Consider the following 20,540-nt stretch of genomic DNA (forward strand, 5'->3'; position numbering starts at 1 on the left):
GCAAGGATGGGGCAGTTTCTCATACATCTACTCATACTTTGCTCTTCCAGAAGATCCTGTTTTGGATTCTTCTACCCACTGACCCCCCTTCACACCCTGTCCCTTTCCTATCTTGCATCCAAAGTCTAATGTGAACACCAAAGACTGCATCTCTGTGTACTTTGGGGTTTTCCATTTGATTCCACTAGATTTTCTGTGTGAAGCAGTAATGCTCCTTCAGCTTTATTGATCAGTTTTCATTGCACAAAGAGGAGGACATAAAACTGTGTGCGACCTGCAGAAATCACATTTTTCTGTCTCTATTTCTCTGTCCCCTGCAGCTGCTTATTTAGGGCTTACATTAAAACTGGAAACGTTGCCTTCTTACGTAGTCATTGCACAACTCTTCCTTCCTTTCCTAGTCCTTCAAGTGAGGAAGACAGCCAGGAGAAGAATATTGTGCATGTTGAGATTTTTGTCCATCTCTCCACGGGGATGATTAGCAAAATACTGTCTCTCCCTAGATTTACAATTGTAAAATGAGATCAAAATCTGGCTCTTCGAGGGAAGTGTTACTTTTGGAAGTGATCAGAAACAGCTGCTTTCAAAACCAGTGATGCTGGCTGGTTGTCATAATTCAACAATTGGTCTTAGGAATTTTACTTGTGAGGACAGGAGAACTTTGCTGAAGTATTGCTAAATAAGGTATCTACTAATCAAAAAAATATAGCAATGCTCCCAAATTCCTTGCAATGCCATGATAATCATTAGATGGTAATCTCTGACAAGGTTAAATCTAATGTTATTCAATGGCTGTTCCCCAAAGTAGATTCCCTTTTGGTAGTAAAATCATTATCTTACTGTTTAAACATTCAGGCTTTCCTCTCTATTTCACAGTTCATAAAGCACCTTTATGGTGTTGAGATTTTTTTTTTTCTGAAGAGACAGAGGATGGTTTGTTTTTCCTGCTTTGATTAAATCCTACATCCCACAAGCAGTGAACCTGTGCTACTGCTCTACTGTTTTTAATTGTCTCCTTCTATTAAGATGCCAGCACTGTATGTCTTTCCTGCAGCCCCAGCACGATTTTGCTACGTGCCTGGCATCAGCGCTGTCGGGTCTGAGGTTAATGTGTACACCGTACAACTCATTAGCTGCACATTACTATCAGAGCCAAAAATCAACATGATTGATCCAACAATATGTTTGGGCTTAGGACCGAGACTCAAAGGAGGTCTCACCAAAAGCAAAGGTCAGCAACTTGGCACAATTTTTGCTGTGCACAGAGAAAGCTTTTCTTCCAAACTATTCATCAGGGAAGATACAAATGACAACCAGTATGGGCCTCATTAAAAACAAGAGGAAACCCCTTGGAGAGGGAAAGGAGGCTCCCTCACTATCAATTTTTTTTTTTTTCCAGTCCTTTCCTAAAGCTTTTATTTACGTTACAGTCAAGACCACATGGAGCTTAAAGGTAGCTGTGGGGCTTGGGGTTTACGAGACTTGTTAGACTAATGATCGTGATGCGCACTATCAGTTACTGTCCAGTTAAGCAGAGAGGATAACTCTGCAGGCAGAAATAAATCTTCAGAACTGAAGGATCTGGGGGAAGGGAATAAGAGGATTTTTTTTTCATCAGCACTATTATTTCTTTTAGTTAAAACTCCAGTGTCAAAACATTTCCTGTCTTAAAATAACTAAAATAAAACAGACACTAGTTTAAGAGTGGGAGAGAGGAGAGGAATGATACAAGAAACCTTTTCAGTTGTGGATTTGTTTCAAGTACAGTTCTTATGAGGATTTCACTCATAACACAAGCACTCTTGCCACAGTCAGGCCCTGAAACCAGTACTTCAAAATATGCTATTTTACATATGGTATCATCATGTTCTTTCTTCCTTAGTAACCAAGGGTGTTGAAAATGCTATTGATACAACAACTAGGCTGTACGAGAAATACTTCCCTGCACACTCCAGAATTGGTGTGTTGCAATATAATTGTCTAATGGCACATTTTTGTAAAGGCTGTCATGGTATTATGGGTATAATTTTATTTTTCCAGGATACGATAATAAGGTAAAAGGCTGGCGTTAATAGCCTTAGGAACCTATTACATAAACAGAGGTTGAGGATTAAAACTGGACTGTATTTGTAGAGTCTGCATTGAGTAAATGTCTTGCCACACTGAAAATTATAACACACATAACTTTTCCCTCTCCACTATTTTTTTTTAACTCTCCTATTGTTCTAAAGGTCAATCCCTCTTTCCAACAGATAACACAGCTTCTTTTCAAGGTATTTTTAGAAAATCTGTTTATTTTTCTCTGTTAACAGTTGTTTGGCAAAACAGGATACAGGCATATATTGCTTCTGCTTGTATCAGCAGTGATACTCTCTTCTTCTGCAACACCCCTCAAACATTAACCAGCTCATCTGTCCTAAAAGCACTTGTGGGTAGAGACAACACACCTCTGATTGCAAGCTGAGTGGGCAAGCAGGATGGGACAACACTATGCAAAAAGATAGGGAAAAACCCAAATGTTTTCCTCTAAATTAGGGCATTTTCACTAGGAATGGCTCCGCTTTTGCCAGGAGACTTCTCCATGGGGATCAGCTGAGGGTCCTGGGGGGACAAGGGCTGCAGGGCAGAGAGAAGAGGGGGGGTTTTATGGCCTATTCTGCTGCTTTCTAATCTATTTATTCATGCCATTAATCAAAAAGCTGAAATGGGAGTATTGTTGTGCTAGAAAAAAAACCCTGATGACTGGGGTGAGAGGAATTCATAGCGGGCAGAGCCTGAAGGTCAACACGCCCCTAATGGGCCCCTCCATTCCCCTGAAGGTGATTTTTAACTTCAGGAGACAAAACCAGCAAATGAGAACAAGGTAACTTTGAACAGAGAAAACACAGCTTGATGGGAACTTAATGTCTAGAAAAGCTAAGATTTTCTAAGATAGACAATCTCTTCCCTTTCAAACTTCTTACATGCAGCCAGCAAGCAGAAAAATGCAGACAAAAGAGCAAATAGAGTGCAAGGGTGTAGCTCTTGCAAAACACTGTCTTTCTCAGTGCCCATCGTCTCACAGTGGTGCGTAATCAGGGTAGATCAGCCCAAGGGATGTAAGAATAAATCCGTTTGTCCTGTACAACTGCAGCAGGATCTAGGGGCTGGAGGGCGAGCTGGGTTTCCACAACGCTGCTCGGGTCAGTGCGGTTCATGGGGGAGATGCTCAGGGCTTTCTTACCGCTCAGTCTGCATTTGCCTTGCTCTTTTGTTTCAGCTAAGTTTGCCCCAAAGCATTGCCTTAATGCCAGCCTCCCCATCCCAGATAACACGCACATCACTCCACAGCGTCTCCGAACGCCTGGGATGAGCTCCACACCTTCCCCAACCCACGTGCTGGTCTGCTTTCTCCCGCCCTTCACCCCACAGCTGGGCAAGCACAAGCACTCCCCTTTCCTACCCCACCACTGCTGACGTCCTACTTGGACCAGCAGAAGGAGGCAGAAACACAACGAGGCAGAGGGAGACCAGTTGTGTTGGTGCTTAAGTGCTTAAAATAATTGGGAAGGGCACCCCGTGCTCCCCACTGACGGCAGGGATGGATATGGGTTCTGGAGAGGTCTCTGCTTCCTTATGCAACACATGTTTTAAGGAGAGGCTCTTGTTGCATTTACATCACATTTGAAAACCAAGGAGCATCACTGTCCCCAATTCCTTCACTGTCTTTCTTGTAATATTTATTGTCAGAGGCTGAAAGAAAAAAGGAGGCCTTTCACCTGCTTCTGAAGGAAGGCGATCAAAGCCTTCTTTCACATCATACCTGTATCTTTCCTGCTTTTTTTCCAGCTGAACTTGACTGCAAATGTGTTCAAACACGCGCTTTCAAACCCACGAAGCCCTAAAAGGTGAACTGATCCGGCACGTGTGCAAGGGGAGGTGGACCCTTATGGACACATCCAACTGCAGCTGCCAAGGTGAAAGATGGAGAGGCCTAATATCCTGAAAATTTAGCAAGATCTAGGAAGAAAATCCCTCATCTACCAAAATCTATAAAGTCCCTCATCCAGCAAAATCCAGCCCACCCAAGCAGCAGTTCAGGTTTGGGTTATGTAGAAGAAAGAGTTAAGCATCCATGCCGTGGGAGCCAGGACGTCCTCCCACAGCCACCACCCTGCCACGTTGGAGGAACCGAGAGAAACAGCTCCCACAAGGCGGGGAGGTTTCCTTTTGGCATCCTCTCCTCCTTCCAAGCTACAGCCCATCATTTCCCCCTCAAACCCTGCCCCGGGTTTGTCGGCAGGACATCTGCAGAGGTCCCTCTTGCAGCAGAGCCACAGGCCACCACGTGGATCCCACCTGTGGTCCGTGTCCCCCCCTGCCCATGCAGGCACAGCTGCCAGAGCAGGAGTCACGTCTCTGGGCTCATGATTCCTCCTGATGCAGGAAGGGAGAAGTTAAATAAAACTCCGCGGCGGGATGACATTAAAAAGGAACTTTCTCATCATTCCTGGGGTTCATAAGAACAGCAATAGTAATATGCTGTATTTTATGGAAGAAGTTAAGTCTGTTGTTAGGACGGTTAGATCAAAACTGAGGCAGAGGGAGAGCGGATGTGATTACCTCCGCTGGGATCTGGCCAGAACTAACGCAGCCCTCATGGGAAGGACAACAGGACATGCAGGGCCTCAGTTTACACTTCAGCTCTACTTCTGCAAGAATAATTTAACACCTGAAGGCTACTGCAGGCTCAGCGGTGCTCACTCACTTGTTTAACTGTGCTCCATAATTATCTGATAGAGTGGTTTTCCTTCACTACAACCACCAAACTGTACTGCAGAAACACAGACTTTCGAGCTCAGGTCCTTCATGCATTTACCACCATATTCCTATAATTTTTCATGATTTATTTACACTTATTCTTCTTTCCAATCCCTTGCACTGCACGCTTCTGCCTGACTTAGATTTATCATTTGCTTGGCTCTCATGGGCACGGGAAGAAATAGCACGTGTGTTACAGATAAGACTGGCAAAGCCTTTAACACAGTATGGTGAATGAAATGGCTGTTTTCAGCCTGAGTCTTCCTTAATATATCTATTTACTGGAGGCACCTAAAGCAAGAAGAGAACAATGTTACTGCTGATGAAAGTGGCCTGTGAAGGAACCTCGCTGAAGCTGGGAGAGGAAATTACTCTTCATGCTATTTCAGGTTTACGTCTTTCCTAAGAACAGTCTGATCGTTATCCCAGATAATGAAGACTGCTAATGTAATTAAGCGCTCTGTTGTGGTGTTTTACAAAGCAAACAAATAAGTTGCGGAATTAATAAGCTGCAAGGTTAAGTGACACAGGGCAAAAGCAGGACTCTTCATTTGGATGTAAGTGCTCCACAGCAAGTAATTAGCTGGGATTTAAAAGCACAATTTCTAATTTAGGGCACACAGAAGATTTTCCGATTTGAGGTATGTGTAATCTCCAAAAGGTCAGATCAATTTTAAGATTATGACCAGCTGTATATTATCAATATGAGAAATAGGGTCTTTCTCCAACCACTCAAAACAGGAGGCCAGGACCAAATTGCCTTGCTCTTCTTCCTGGGCGTTACAGGTGCATAGTATTTCCAAACATGCCTAGATAATTAGTGAAGAAAACAGAGACTGAAAGTAAAGAACAAAAAAAACCCTGTAGAGACTAGAAATTGCAAAGGACACCACGCTACAGGAATGTAATTTCCTTGCAAAGAAATTAGGCATTCGAGTAACAGTTTTCTTAGCAAATGCCCATGTTTCTAGCAAGTTATTCATCTGGTTAAACCATACGCTGATTTGCACTGGGGTTAAGACCCAGTACAACCCAAAGCTCACTGCACTTTCAGCCTGAACATGCAATGGTACTTTCCAGGGCCTGAAGAAAGACCTGGGGATTAGTATAACCCGGATTTTATTCCTGAACATGCTGCTGGTTCAGACTGTGCAGTCTGACGAGGCAGCTAGCCCAGAAGAAGTTATACGCTGCCTAACAAGGCAGCCCTGTTTCCCAATCCCTTCCCTCTTGCCACAGGCTCTCACTACTACTCTTGCACTGGGATTTGCATCTGTCATAAAACCTGCAGAAAGCTAATGCTACCCCACCAAAAGTAATGAGTTTTCTACCAGCATAACTATCTGATCTGGCTCAGGGTCAGACAAGCACTGCCACCACCATGATGGGAGAGCTAAGGGGGATGGCGGCAGCCCCAACCACGGACATGCCAGGGTTTTTTAAATGCTGCCTAGCTGCTGCTGTGCTTCGCAAGAAGGTGGTTAAAATCAGATATTCACAATGTTAAAAAAAGGCAAAATGTTTTAACTACGTGACAGGCTGGCAGTTTTCTCGTGCAAAGACATTTTTAAGCTCACTTTTACAATTTGGAAATTATATGAAATTTTAAGATTGAAGCTTTTTTCCCGTTCTTTGAAAACTCATTTATCTCTGATGAGAATAACAACGTGGCTCTGTTGCTGTCTACTTGTTTTGCTAACCAGTGAACATACTTCCAAAGGAAATGGTAAACCAGAAACATTTTCATTTCATACTGGGGGAAAAAAAAATCAAATACACTCTCATGTCATTTGCCTAAATCTTGTTTGGACAGCTTGCATGGCTCACAATCTTGCTGTTATCATTCCCTCCTCTGAATTAGAGCGAGAGCAGGAAGATAAATATAATACTGCAATATACTGCTCGATACTGAAGAAGATCACTCTGCTGTGACATGCCTCGCACTTCAGCTCTAACACAATGATATGGTTATCTAAGGTTTGAGGAGACTGAACAGCCTGTAATATATTAACACACTTCTCATTTCGGAGATAGTGTCTGGAGCTGAAGAACAACTCCAATTCACCGTGCCGCATTGGTTATTTCCCCTCCAATATCGGGTGTTTTCTCCCCTCTGATCCCCACACCAGATTTGTGGGAGCAGCAACACATTTACCCTGTGCAGGCAGAGCAACATGAACAGGAACCAAGTGCTGGGGTTAAGATCTAGTGAGAAAAGCCCAGAAAGGCACTTTTTCTGCAGCTTCAAATATTAACATTATAAAAGACAACTTGCAGCAACTCCTATTTTTAAGTTTCTCAAAGGAGCTTTGAGATAATTTTAAGAAGCCCACTGCCTGTAAGACATTTGACATCCAGAAAGGAAAACAGTCTCCGGCTGCAGAAGCGTTTTTTCTTTTTTACATTTAAAGAGTCACTGGCACAACGAGGACAGGGAGAGACGCAGAGCTTGGGGTTTCATTTAGGTTGTTTTTTTTTTAACTGACCCAGCTACAAGCCTGACACCTGGCTACAGCTTCGGCTTCCCCTGACCCCGAAGTCATGCTTTTGCTTGTTTGGCCAACTGCTGAATTTGCAAAAGCTACCTTTGCAAAACCACTTTTGCCAGAACACCTTTCTGTGTTTGCGTTAGAGGCAAAAAGGTAGATAAAGCTTTTGCCAATGATATCTTGGTCTATTGGAACAGACATTGCAAAGTGATAAAATAAACTACCATTTCCTCAATGTTTTAGCTCTCCAGTGCAAGAGCTGAATTTGCTCCTCACGAAGGAGCTCAACAGTAGGTGGATAAGCATGAGATGAAAAGCAGGCTGTGCTGAAGTCTAAAAAAGTGGGGGGAAAGAGAGGTGGAAAAGACATTTCTAAGAGGATTTAAAGGATTCCTGGGAAGAAGAGGGGCAATTAACACACACATGGAAAAGCTCCTCAGTTAGGATGACATTACTAACTTCTTTTTTTGTCTTTGGCCACTAAAAGTATCTTTACAGGGAGCATTAAAAAAGGAAAGACCTGAAAAGATTAAAACCCACATGTAGCTGTTCCCTTCTGCTTAGCATGCTTGTTAATCCCACAGATCTTGCTGATACAAGAAAGAAAAGGTGATGGGGAGCGCACACACTTCATTACAAACTGGTACTTGAAATTTCTCTTAGTTACAGAAAAGTTTTAGGATGCTGGTGACTAATATAACTCCCTAATCCTTGGCCAGCTTCAGAAACCCTTGCCATAAGGTCAAGGTCAGGACAAGGTTAGTGCCTTAATAAAAGAGGGAATATGGCATCGCTAATGATTGCTTCTGGCTGTTTTTCTCCTTACCTATAACAACGCCACAGTGATTGTTTGCTTTCTTAAAGTGATGCAGACCTCTTTGCTTTACCTGTTGACAGTCCCTCACTGCCCACCCCGGGGCACAGCCAGGGACCTGATGGTGGAGCTGCAAGATGGATGTTGCATGCTGAAGACCACAAATTTAGGGCTGTCTTCACAGGGAAGTTCAGTCAAGGTGGAAGAATCCTGTTAGCATGCAATTGCATAGTACCTTAGATAACCTACTATTTATTTTAATGTTACCCACCTGAGGGAGGCTCCGCTAATGAATCTATTTTTGTAGTACCATAAAGGTTGAAGTTTAGAGCTAAGTTTAGAGCAGAGACATATAAAAAACGTCAAACCAGGAAATAGCTTAATGAAAGCAGAGAGTAATCACAGCAAATTACAGTGAAATTTCTATGGGATTACATTTTGCATTCCCCAAACAAGCAGAGGAATTCATCTCACTTAGTGTCATTCCATTTTGCTGAGAATTCATTGTAAGGATAAGTATGCTATGCAAGTAACATAATGCAATGCCATAAAGGCTGTCTTAAAAGTTACAGTCTAAGACACTTTTCAAAACAGAGTTCAGATTTCTTCCCTCTGCAGTCCCCGGGAAAATAGCAAGATATGCCACAAAACTTCACAGAGAAAAAAATTAGTGGTAATATCAGGAGAAATACAAGGCACATGTTTGATTTTGTGGCTACTAACAATGAGGTCCCTTTCTGAACTCCAACGTTTAGAAACCAGCCAGCAGTGGATGTGGTAGGGAAGTTCACGCCAGGAGAAGAAAGCTGGTATTCCCCGTGTGCTTCCAAAAACCACTGCAGAATTTAATCTCTCCCCACTGGCAAACCCAGGTTTTGCATGAGGAGCATCTAGGAAATCCCCTGTGGTCAGCACCTCACCTAGCTGCCTTGAATACCTCCTCTGAAACACCGCATATACAGTTTGCATATATAAACCTTTCTCTCCCACACTTCAGGTTGTCTTTCTTTCAACCAGGCTTTACAGCCCACAGTCTATTACAAAATAAAAGCAATTTCACATTGCTTTTTACCATATGTAGTGGTTTTCTCTACTTTTCAACACGTCTCCAACATGAGAAGAAGCTGAGAACTTTTGACCTCACTCTGTTACTATTGAACAGCTCTGGATGGTTAGTTTAATGAAAAAAACATGTTGACTTTTGGGTAACAATGTCACTGCAAATCTCTCAAGGCTAATTCTTGATGGCAGCCACTGGAACGTGCACAGAGCCACAGACTGGCCCTATTAATGGCAACACAAGTTTCACCACTAAATTCAGCAGGACCTTGAACCGGTCCGTAATGAGTAACGTGAAATAAGATCTTAGTCCATAAGGCAAAAAAAAGAGGAGAAAGAAGTGTGTGAACGGGATATTGTATATTAACTGTAAGGAGAGGAAATTAATAAACCAGAAGCATGCCATATGTCTGCTTAAAATGACCTGTGAACATTTTACATATAAGGTCTGTATGTTCCGCTACAGAGCAGTTACCCTTTCACAGGACAGTATTTTGCAACAGAAAAAGCCTCTTATATACAGCATTTTTTAAGTTTATAGAAACGGATACAAAAGGAAAAACAATATTAAAGACCCCACAGCTGTACAATTTAATACTGTTAAAATTTACTTACAAATGCTTTGGTGTTTTAACCCCAAATTATTTCCCCAAATTTCCACATTTTCTACAGCACTAAGCCATGGAGTTGTGCTGTCCTCCCCACTCTGCAAGCTTGGAGGGAGGGGCAGGAAAACATACAAAATCTGCCTAGAAGGTTTTGCAATCTTTGCCTCACTATAAGTGGTGTGGACTGACCCACATTTTGCTAAAAATTAATGGTGTGCCTTCTTAAAGCATGCTAGATAGAAATATGGCACCTGTGGCTCCCATATTTTCATCTACAAAATCCCAAATAGAGCTAAAACGTACAGTATTTTTTTCAGGGCAATGGCAGTCAGCTTTCCACACCTGTGCTGGATGCAGAGGTTGAAAGGGCAGTGTGTACATAGCGGCCATTTTTCCACACACCTCAGCTGGAGAGGCAGAGATGCTCTGAATGGCCTCCCAGGCAATATCTGGATGGGAGATATTTCTAGGCACAATCCTCATGCTGTTACCATAGCAAATCCACGCTTATCAGTTGGTACAGTGCCTAAAACAAATTCTGAGGCTACTGATTTAAAACCAGATCATCTCATACTGATACCATCCCTGTGCATTCATGGGTTGGCTTTCCACAGGTCAATAGATCCCAAACTACTTTCGAACTGAACACCAGCTTTTCCCTGTGGCATAAAATATTTTGAGACTCAAGCTGTGCAAGACACGGGGTAAGAGCTGCAATTGCAAGCTCGGCCTTCTACGAAGATCAGCTCAAATGCAGCATTACAATTAAAGAACAAGCTCCCAGGCGCAGCGGGGACACCACCTCGTGACCATGTCCAGCTCCTGTGGCCAGGCACAGCAGAGGGGTGGACCATGGACCAAGTAACTGGTTACTTCCCAGGCTGGGAGTAGGAAGGTGACATCTCATATATGTGAACAGGAGACATAACGGCAGGGGAGCTTGAGGCTGGTGTCAGTTTTTGTGACTCATGTCTCATGCCTGAACTTGACAGATCATGAGACTTTTCATCTCTCAGGAAAGTCTTTGCTAATTGGCATACAGAAGCGAAGACTCAGGGGACCTTCTAGTTTTTGGGGTTTTTTTTAAAAGCACAAAAATTGGCACATTAAGAAAAGAAAGGTCTTCATGGAAAGCTAAATCAAAACCCAGAATGTCATTTAGCCTCTCCACTTCCAGACAAGGCTGAATTCAGGAACAAAGAGCAAGCAAGAAAGAGAGAGCATAGAAATGAAAATAAGAAAGTTTTCATTACCTTTTCTGCAAGCCAGCCTAGATGCCTAATCTCTCGACTTCCAGCAATCCCTGTTTTACCCAGCTGGTCTCTGACCTCTGCAATCACCCTGGGGATGAGCTCATTGACACTGGAGTGGATGGCATTGAACCAGGCCTGGGCTGTAGCCGAATCCTTACTCCTGAGCACCACGGTGTGCTTGGCATCAGGTGAATGAACTTCAATAAGTCTAGAAAAACGGGTGGGGAAAACGTTATGTTTACTCAGATACCATTAGGCGGCAAAATTTATTACCTTGCTTAGTGTTAGCAATCAGTTGAAAAGAAGAATGTCAAGACCTAGCATTAAAAACTTACCTTTACAACACCTGAATAGAGTAGGATCATCTTAACTGAAACTAGGCCTGTACTGGCATTTCAGTAAAATCCTTGAGAAGGGGATTTCCCAGTGTTGATGCAACCCCACATCTAGCATGTCAATAGGAGTTTCAAATATGAAGACAAGAGGAGCATTCACGCATTAACATTCACCGACACAGCAACCATCCAGAACTGCACGGGAGATGACTGCAGAGAAGCCAGGGATAAGCTGCTGCCTTCTTTAGCTCGGTATCATGGCACACCCGGAGTTTCTCAATGTTTTTACTTTACACATACAGAGCTAAATGAAAACCACCTTCATCCCAAATGGAGGAGTTTTCTTAGGACTGTGCTGTGGTTTCTGTGACACCACTAAGCATCAACCAGAAGCCCACCGCACCTGGCCTCCAGGAGTTACCAACCCCCTCAATGCTCCATTTAGAGCCTGCTAACAGCGGCAGCAAGAAAGTGCTAACCGCAACTGTATGATTGCTGCTGGCAGGCATCTTTTACAGTTTTTCAAACTCCTGTGGAGATTTTTTTTTTTTTCCCCCAAAAAAACCATGCTTACTAGACCATCCTGTGGGCTTCCACCCTACCACTGTGGTTCAAAAAGCACAAATGAACACAGTTTTCAGGAAAATTAATCCTGTCCATCGTGGTTATGGGACCTGTGCCAGCACCTTTGCTAACAACAACAACAAAAATGCTTTGAGAGGCAGCTGCAGCTATTTCAGCTCTGTTCTCAGTGAAGTTATTAGTTATTAGTGGTGCTTTGTGTGCTCTTTATAGCTTTGTGGGCCACTTTTACTTGAACATTTATTAAATAACCCACAAAGTAATAGTCTTAATGTAGCAATTATAAAACCAAGCCCTGGTCATTGCCCATCACTCAACTCCGTATCACATTTGTGCTTTTCATTATACACGTACAGTGACTGCCCCTGAACATTACCGACACAAATTTGACCTGGGATCTGAGCCTAAGCACGTACTTCTGTCCTGTGTATTGCTGCCCGATCTCTGGGACACACAACGACTCCTTTCTGTAGCAGAAGGGTAATCAATTCAGTGGAATTTATTCAGGTTGAGGTTCAAAACAGTACTGTAATGCAAATATTTGTTATGCAATTAGAAAATCCTGCAATTTGGAGCTTAACTAACAATTAAGAGGTTTTAATTAATTGGTTAAACCAGAGCAGAATCCAGAACAGAGGGTGACTTGATCTGCACAGCTCTCTGGGGCTTGGAGAGCGAGGACCGCTGGTCTCATGTTTGTCCATTTTGGGAAGGGGAGGTCTCCATGTAGACACTGCTCTAAAGATAGAAAAGGTCATGATTTTCCAAACTCAGCAGATGAACTGTTCAGGGTCCTAAATCACTGTTTGGATAGCTTAAAAAGTGGGTCGATTTTTCAGAAAGCGCTGAGCAAACACAATAACGCATGTTTCCTCAGTAAAGCTGCTGGAGCCCAGCACTGTCTGAAATTAAAGGCTCTTATTTAGCCGCTCCAGGATGCACCGAGGATGCAACTTCAGTTACCAAAAGGAAAATTCCTTGTCAGATGATGCAGGTCTGATGAATAAGAAAACTATGTTTGTAGATAGGCACGTTCCCAAACACACTCTCATTTTTTCTGAACTGTGAGAAAAAGCCGTCTCCCTGACAGTCACGATTTAGCCATTTGTGTCAGATGATCATTACAATCATACACAGCTACCACACCCTGGTCTGTCTTTCTATCAGAAACACTGCCCTCCCACTGCCGTATGAACTTGAGTTTGAACTTCTTCTTGTAGGCAGCTACCAGTGGAAACAAACTATACAGACTTGGCTTGTCAAAGTACATTGTGGTCATCAGGGAAATGTTGCTTATTACTTACAGAGCACTTTTTGGCAGGAGATCTCACAGCATTTTACAAATGAGGTCAGTGACAGCATCCCCATTTCACCACCAAAAAAGTGGAAAGGTGCATAACCCAGACAAGGCAGGGAACAAGCCAGGAGCAGCGGTCAGGATTTTCTGCACTCCACCTCCTATTTTCATACTTCTTTTAAAGACAAAAATTATTTGGACAGCACAGCAGTATTGTGCTGGTTTTGAAAAATGTTAATTCACTGTATGGATTGTGTGAAACAATGTTCTTTACAAAGCCTGTGGTTTCTATAAGGGAACTCCCACCTCCAAAGTTGCTGCGTATCGTGCAGTAAAAAAAGTGCTGAACAAGGACTATAAAGACTCAGAAACATGTGCTGCTTTTTCAGATGCAAAGGAACAGCAGCAAACTTGTGTAATTTCTTTTTAAGTTAGAGTTGTAGCAGGCTTTGGTTTAAAAATAAATTACCCAGAGCTGAAAGAGCTTCCAAATGGCAACGCGCTTCCCTCCAATTTGGAAAATGCTTAAATTCTTACTTAAAGCAAGTGGATTAACACACAAACATGTGTTTTGCTACTTGGGCCTTCATCAAAGTGTACTTCCTTTGATGGTGGCTATTTAAGTATTCGTACAAGAGTTCTGTCCTCTAAAATAATGAACATTTAGACAGCTCTTAACAATTCTGTTTAAGGGGTTCTAAACTATGTATATTCTAATATATACACATTCTACTGTGATATCAGTTGTTGTGGTTTAACCCCAGCCAGCAATTAAACACCACACAGCCGCTTGCTCACTCCCCCCGGGTGGGATGGGGGAGAGAATAGGAAGAGTAAAAGTGAGAAAACTCGTGGGCTGAGATAAAGGCAGTTGCATAGGCAAAGCAAAAGCCATGCACGCAACCAAGCAAACCAAGGAATTCATTCACCACTTCTCATGAGCAGGCAGGTGTTCAGCCATCTCCAGGAAAGCAGGGCTCCATCACGCCTAATGGTGACTTGGGAAGACAAATGCCAACGCTCCAAACGTCCCGCCCTTCCTTCTTTCCCCAGCTTTATATCCTGAGCATGGCGTCCTATGGTCTGGAATATCCCTTTGGTCAGTTGGGGTCAGCTGTCCCAGCTGTGTCCCCTCCCAATTCTTGTGCACCCCCAGCCTGCTCGCTGGTGGGGTGGGGTGAGGAGCAGAAAAGGCCTTGGCTCTGTGTAAGCAAGCACTGCTCAGCAGTAATGAAAACATCCCTGTGTTATCAACACTGTTTCCAGCACAAATCCAAAACATAATCCCATACAAGCTACTACAGAGAAAATTAACTCTATCCCAGCCAAAACCAGCCCACCAATGTATATATTGTAGTATACATATGCACACACACATACTGAGCCATGCTTGCAAAATGTCATCCCTCAGTGGCTTCTTATGGGGCTATTTTGGGGACTGCTTGTCAGTCATCAAAATTTGACGGTGATGCACTTACTGCATAAAATAAACTGCATAAAGTCTACCTCATGCCCTGAGCTGAGTGACAGGAAGATTGGACAATACATGCTACACTTCTCAAAAGTGAGTTCAAAACAGGAACGAATGCTGCTTTAAGAGCCCTGAAACTCAGTCCTCCTATCCACAGCACTGGTCCAGCCCAAGCAATATATCTGCAAGCATTGTTCCTGTGCAAGCTGCTAGGTAGGGCATCTTTTTTATTCATACCTTAAGGACAAAAGTCTAAATCCTCAACTGCCTGAACTCTGCTACTGGCTATTGCTATAAGATCGGGGCACTAAACTATCCGTAGGAAACCAGGCTTGCAGATTTCCACTAAAGATCCAGGACTCCTGTCTCTGCAGTCAATTGGGACAGAGATACTAAAAGAAACTTAAAATCTTCCTGGAAACCCATGGGCTCTGACCGCAATCAGATGCTGAAAGCGCTGTGTCCCTATAAACTCTTGCCTTTTCTGCCTTTCAGTCTACACTGCTTTGATTCACCAGTCCATTTGGATGATGCTTTTTGTATAACAGCTGACTGATTGCATTTCCATATTTTTTGAAAAGCAAAAAAATACCAGTGACCTTAGTAAACTCCAACACTAAAGCACTTTAATGTTTCCAGCAGTCCAGCCATCGTAGCTTTGATTTGTTCCTTGGCTAAACTGACCACCACTTACTGACTTCTGTTATCTGCAGTTCAGTGATAAAGTTCCCTTAATTCCCCACTGAATTGAAATATTTAGGGCAATGCCACAGCTGTGTTTATTCTCACACTCCACCACAGTTATGTAAATACTGCATATGGAGCTGTTTCTGATAAAGCCTATACCAACCCAAAGGGATTATATGTTAGCTCTAGATGGCTGCCAAGATGCGCGGCATCTCTCCAGCTTGGCAATGCATATGAATGATATCACATTTTCTCAGAGATCATTTGGCAAACCTTATAATAAAAGAGTAATTTTCTCTCTCCTTCTCAAAGAGTCCCACTGAGCCGAGGAGTGTTTCCAGCATCCCCTTCTCTATCTGCAGAACATGAGGGTGCCACAAAACCCGGTGCCTCCAAATGCCATAACCTTGCATGTAAGAGGCCAAAACTCCCTCCTTCGCTTCATCATCCAGAGATTTTACTTTACAGAGGATCAGAAGAAGTGGAAAGCAAATGTTTGATAGACCATACTCATTCCACATTTGATAAGGCCTCTTTCTGTAGGAGTGTTCATTATCTAAGAAATACCTTTTATCAAATCTATTGAAAGCACTTCTCCCACCAGCATTGGCTCAGGACCAAATCAGGCACTGATTTACACTTTATGCCTCTTCCTGGGTCAGATTATGCATTCAGTGACTGATTAAAGTGTGGAGTAAATCCCTTGAAGTTAATGATAAGCTGGAGCCAGAGTTATTCGAGTCCATCACGCTACTTTGATTTTGCACCAGCATAGCCAGGAACAAAACACTCTGCCACTGAGTCTGCAAACTTAAAAAGGGATCAAGGGCCGAACTGCTCACTCTACCTCCTCTATCATTGTCTGCACATGAAACGGTAAGTAATTTAGTTGATTTCCGAGTGTACAAACACTGGAGCCTTTCCAGCATAAGGGGAGATTTAGAGGAACACAATCAGATATTATATTTAAATAGTTGTAGGTTCTATTATAAAATAAGTAAAAAACTCTGTTAAGTTTCTTTTTCAATTCTACATGCAGCAACAGGAGATGAACCAGGAATAAAACATGTTAAAATTAAGCAATGGAAACATTGGGTTTAGTCTGCAAGGAAAATATTCCATAGATAGACTGTTAGGCTTGCAACGAATTTCCTAGCATACACTGAAGAAGCATATTCATTTGATGCACCTAAATGGAGGTGAAAGCCATTTTACCAAGCGAGTGCTACTTGGTAGTCAAGTGGAATTTTTTCTACGTGAAATTCCCTTGGTCCCCTCAACGTCACAAGGGTATCCGCTGCATTAACAGTTAGTTGCTGACTTTCAACTTACAGTGGTAAAAAACGATGTAGATAGTCGTTTCTTGGGAGCTGGACTAGACTGATGTCCAAACAGAGGGTGTATATATCACTAATGAGCTGTCACAGTTGATTTCATTTCTATTTGCCGCCAGCTGGGCTTTAATAAAAGGGATATCAGCAGAGTTGCGCTGCATGCAAGTAATGAAAGGATTTGGTTCTGTAACAGACTTGCTCACACTGCTGTGTGCTGATGCTGACCGATCTGCAAAGCACATCACATGCTGCCTTCTTTACTGAGAACAACTACAAAAGTCATTTAAGAGTTTTTAAAAATAGTTTTTTAAGGAGCAGAACTCTTTTTCTGCATTGCCCAAAAGACGTCTTATCTTTTTCTTTCTTGAATTTTTCCTTTATATAGTGGTTGTAATAGTGCTGAATATTGGTAACGCAGGAATACACAGTCCAGCCTTCTTCACAGTGGATTCAGCACCAAATAATGGCAAAAGTGCTGTTTCAAGGAGCAGTGGGGTCAGCTACTTGGGAAAAAAAAAAAAGAAAAAGAAGAATTAAAAACAAAAAGAATTATTTCAGAGGCACGGAAGGAATTTGATTTAATCTGCAAAAGATGCTGTCTGAAACTTTAAGACCAGAAGATGTTGTGATTGGTGTGGTCAATACATTGACCACAGCTCCCTGAAGCAACTCTTTCACAGCAAGAGGGAAAGTGTATTAATGCTAGGGAAAAAAAATTCTTTTGGCCACAAAAGCTGCACCTCTAGCAAAGCCACAGCCAACCTCAAAGCACCTTTTGCATCAAAGCCAACCTTCTGCAGCTGGAGCTGCATCTAGGCTAAGCAAAGAGCACCTGACTGTAGTTGGTAATAGTGGTAAATGACCCCTTCAGATGAGACAAGGGTGGAGAGCCTCATGCTGCTGCAGAAATAAGACATCGTGGGCTTGGAGAAGAATTAGATATCTTCTGAGAAGGAAGACCACTGCTGCTGTTGCTGGTAGGCAGTGCTGTAGTAGGACCCAGGGCAAACAAGGGGACATGATCCATGAGCATGGATGAAAACTAACAGGGAAATGGGACAAATGAGCAGGGCTGCTGATAGATCAGCTCCGTCTTGCAGATGAATTGTCACGGAAGAAAGTATTGCTGGAAGAGAAAAGCAGCAGGTCCACCTCATCTAGCAGGATGTTTCTCAATGTCTCATTATTTTATACACTTACTTTTTGGCTTCCATGATCAAGAAATCCCAGGGATCACTACTTAGTTGCCAAGCAAAGCAAAACAGAAGCTGGACTGTTCAACAACCACAACAGCAAAACCACAAATTCCTTCTGGATCAATTATTGGCCTCTGAGCGCTGGGGAGAGAGCACCACCTGGGAACAACCTCCCCGAGATACTGCCGTCTTCTTCAGGAACGGCAGGCATGGGTCACCTCCCAGCACTTTCACTACTGGCAGTAAACTCAGCTTCCCACTGAATAGACTGAGAGATTGACGGAAAAGCTGTAAGTGATGAGAAGAAGTAACAACTTCAGCATAACCCCCCCTGATTTCTACTACAGGAAAACAGGAATTTCCATCAGCAGAAACGCATTTGAAAGCTACAAGTGACCACAGGGTATTAAAATAGCCATGTCTGTGCGTACAACTCAAGCACTAAAGCGCAGCTTCAGCACCTACCAACACTGAGCTGCGGCACCTACAACGTCAGCCCACCACCCAAGGCTCATGCTGTGGGTGTAATTTGCAATTGCTGCCATACAAGTGACTACACAAACTGCAGGAGGGAGCAGCTTCAAAAACACCAGCTGAAAATCCTGCTCGTTGATTAACGGCAGGTCAGGCCAGATCAGAGCTGTAAGACTGAAATCCAATTTGCAGACCCGCTGATAAGCGAGGGAAAGCCCAGCACTGAGCACAGGACAACAGCCAGGCAGGAAAAAGGGTCTCGAGGTTGTCACTGGCTCCACGCCATAACACAAAGACTGCAGGGACGAGGAGCATGGCAGGAAACTGAAACCCTTGCATATCAACTTTCTTTGTTTGGCACATCTCAGGGGTGTTAAAATTGCTGTCAAACATTATTTAGTGGCAGCTTGGGATGTCAGCACTTACATACCTTTACATACAGACACACATAAAACATGATTAACTGTTTGCCCTCCTCTGTCCTGCCCTGCAGCACTAACACAGCTCTTCCATTCCCTTTAATCTGCAACACATTTCTTGGAGCATTTCTCTTTCTCCATCTCTTCAGTGCTTTGACCTTCCTCTTTTTTGCAAAAATGTTCACTAAGTAAAGTCTCCTGCAGTTTTCACTCTCTTGGTTCATCGCTTTGCCTTGTTGGTTGGCTTCTTTCTCCATCACCTTTTCTTAATTTGTTCTCCTCCCTTCCCTCCATGCATTTCTCAAGGCAGTTTCTTCTTCTTGTTCCCCCTCCCCTGATTAATTTCCAGTTCCTTTGCTCTTATTTCTATTCCTCAGCTCAATCCTCTACAGTTGAAGCTGGTTGGAAAAATCAATATTCTTTGACTTTTTCAAAACTCCCCTAACTGAAGCAGTGGCTGAAAAAAAGCCCCAAAACACAACACAAAAACCCACCAGCATACCTTCTTTTTCTCCATTAACTCAGTATTTAAATATTTTCACAGAAAAGAAAGACTTTGGTTAAAAGTTTGTTAATCAAAAATCCAGCTGAAAGCATTCTGCCAGCCTCGGTTACTACCACCTCCACACCACACACATCCTTCCTCACCACCCACTCACTATGACATACTTTGTTCCTGTCAGATCACATTCGGTCCCGTTCACACATAGACACACACACATACACAAAGTTTTATTTACACTCACATATCTGCATGCACAAATGGACACTTTTTTTGAGTAACCGGTGCAGGAGCTCTGCCCATTCCTATTTGATTTGTGCTGGAGATGGGAAGGACACCAGGAGCTTGCCTGTTGGGCCCAGAAGGGTGGGGAGGGGAGAAAGCCCCGTGTCATTATGTCAGGGAAAAGATGCGACTTGTTTTTCAAGAAAATGAAACATGAGTAATCCCAGATTCACCAAGACCTGCACGGATTGAAGGTCAGTCACAACATGCCATAACTATCCAGTTCTACACTGGTATCTCAAACACCCCGCAGGAAAACTCATGGGTTTCCACTGTTTCCCCAAATCCTGGCACATTCCCCCAGCAATTCACTTCTCAAACTGCTGCCCAGAGACTACAGCAGGTCCTTAGGACATTAGAAAGCTATTTTAACATGATCTAACAGAACAAAAATTAAACCTGAAGTAAATAAAAGTAAATGAACACCCAAAGTTCAACCTAGTTTGTTGAAGTTTTTGTATAAATGAATACCCTTGAGGTTGCTCTGCAGAAAATGGCCTTTGAGTTGTTTGGCAGGGTTTTTTTCTTCCAAAAAGCTTACCTGGTGATTTGACTCAAAAGAGACCAAAACGCTTCTCTCTACAGAAGGGACAGTCCTACAGAGGTGTCTGATCTCAGTGGCCTTCCAAGAAGGCTGAGAAGAAACTGAGGCTAAGACATAAGTTCATACAACCCAGAGCAAAACTGATGACCTGTTTGGCTGGTGGGAAGTTTCATAAATGATGGAAAATAACTATTCCTAATAATGAAAAAAACAAAATAAAAAGTTCATCCTTTCTGCCTAGAGGCTTCAGAGCTCTGGCTCCTACAGGGCTGGAAAACTGCCCCTTATCAAGACAGATGACTGCAGCTTCCAAAATGTACCAGCAATTGCAGAGCTGCCCAAAAAGCAGATGATGTAGATGATAGAGGACTGTCAGACAGCCCAGTCTGAA

General features: G+C 43.0%; 1 protein-coding gene across 1 annotated transcript in view; it reads right to left on the reverse strand.

Moving 5' to 3' along the window:
- The window catches only part of SNTB1 (syntrophin beta 1), a 117,724-nt gene that overhangs the window by 30,469 nt on the left and 66,715 nt on the right, over nucleotides 1-20,540 (reverse strand). Inside the window, exon 3 of the mRNA XM_052787155.1 lies at nucleotides 11,024-11,231. Within this exon, the coding sequence (XP_052643115.1) occupies nucleotides 11,024-11,231 (208 nt within the window). The remainder of the gene's footprint in view (nucleotides 1-11,023; nucleotides 11,232-20,540) is intronic.

Source organism: Harpia harpyja, chromosome 5, assembly GCF_026419915.1.
Source record: "Harpia harpyja isolate bHarHar1 chromosome 5, bHarHar1 primary haplotype, whole genome shotgun sequence".
Classification (NCBI taxonomy): domain Eukaryota; kingdom Metazoa; phylum Chordata; class Aves; order Accipitriformes; family Accipitridae; genus Harpia; species Harpia harpyja.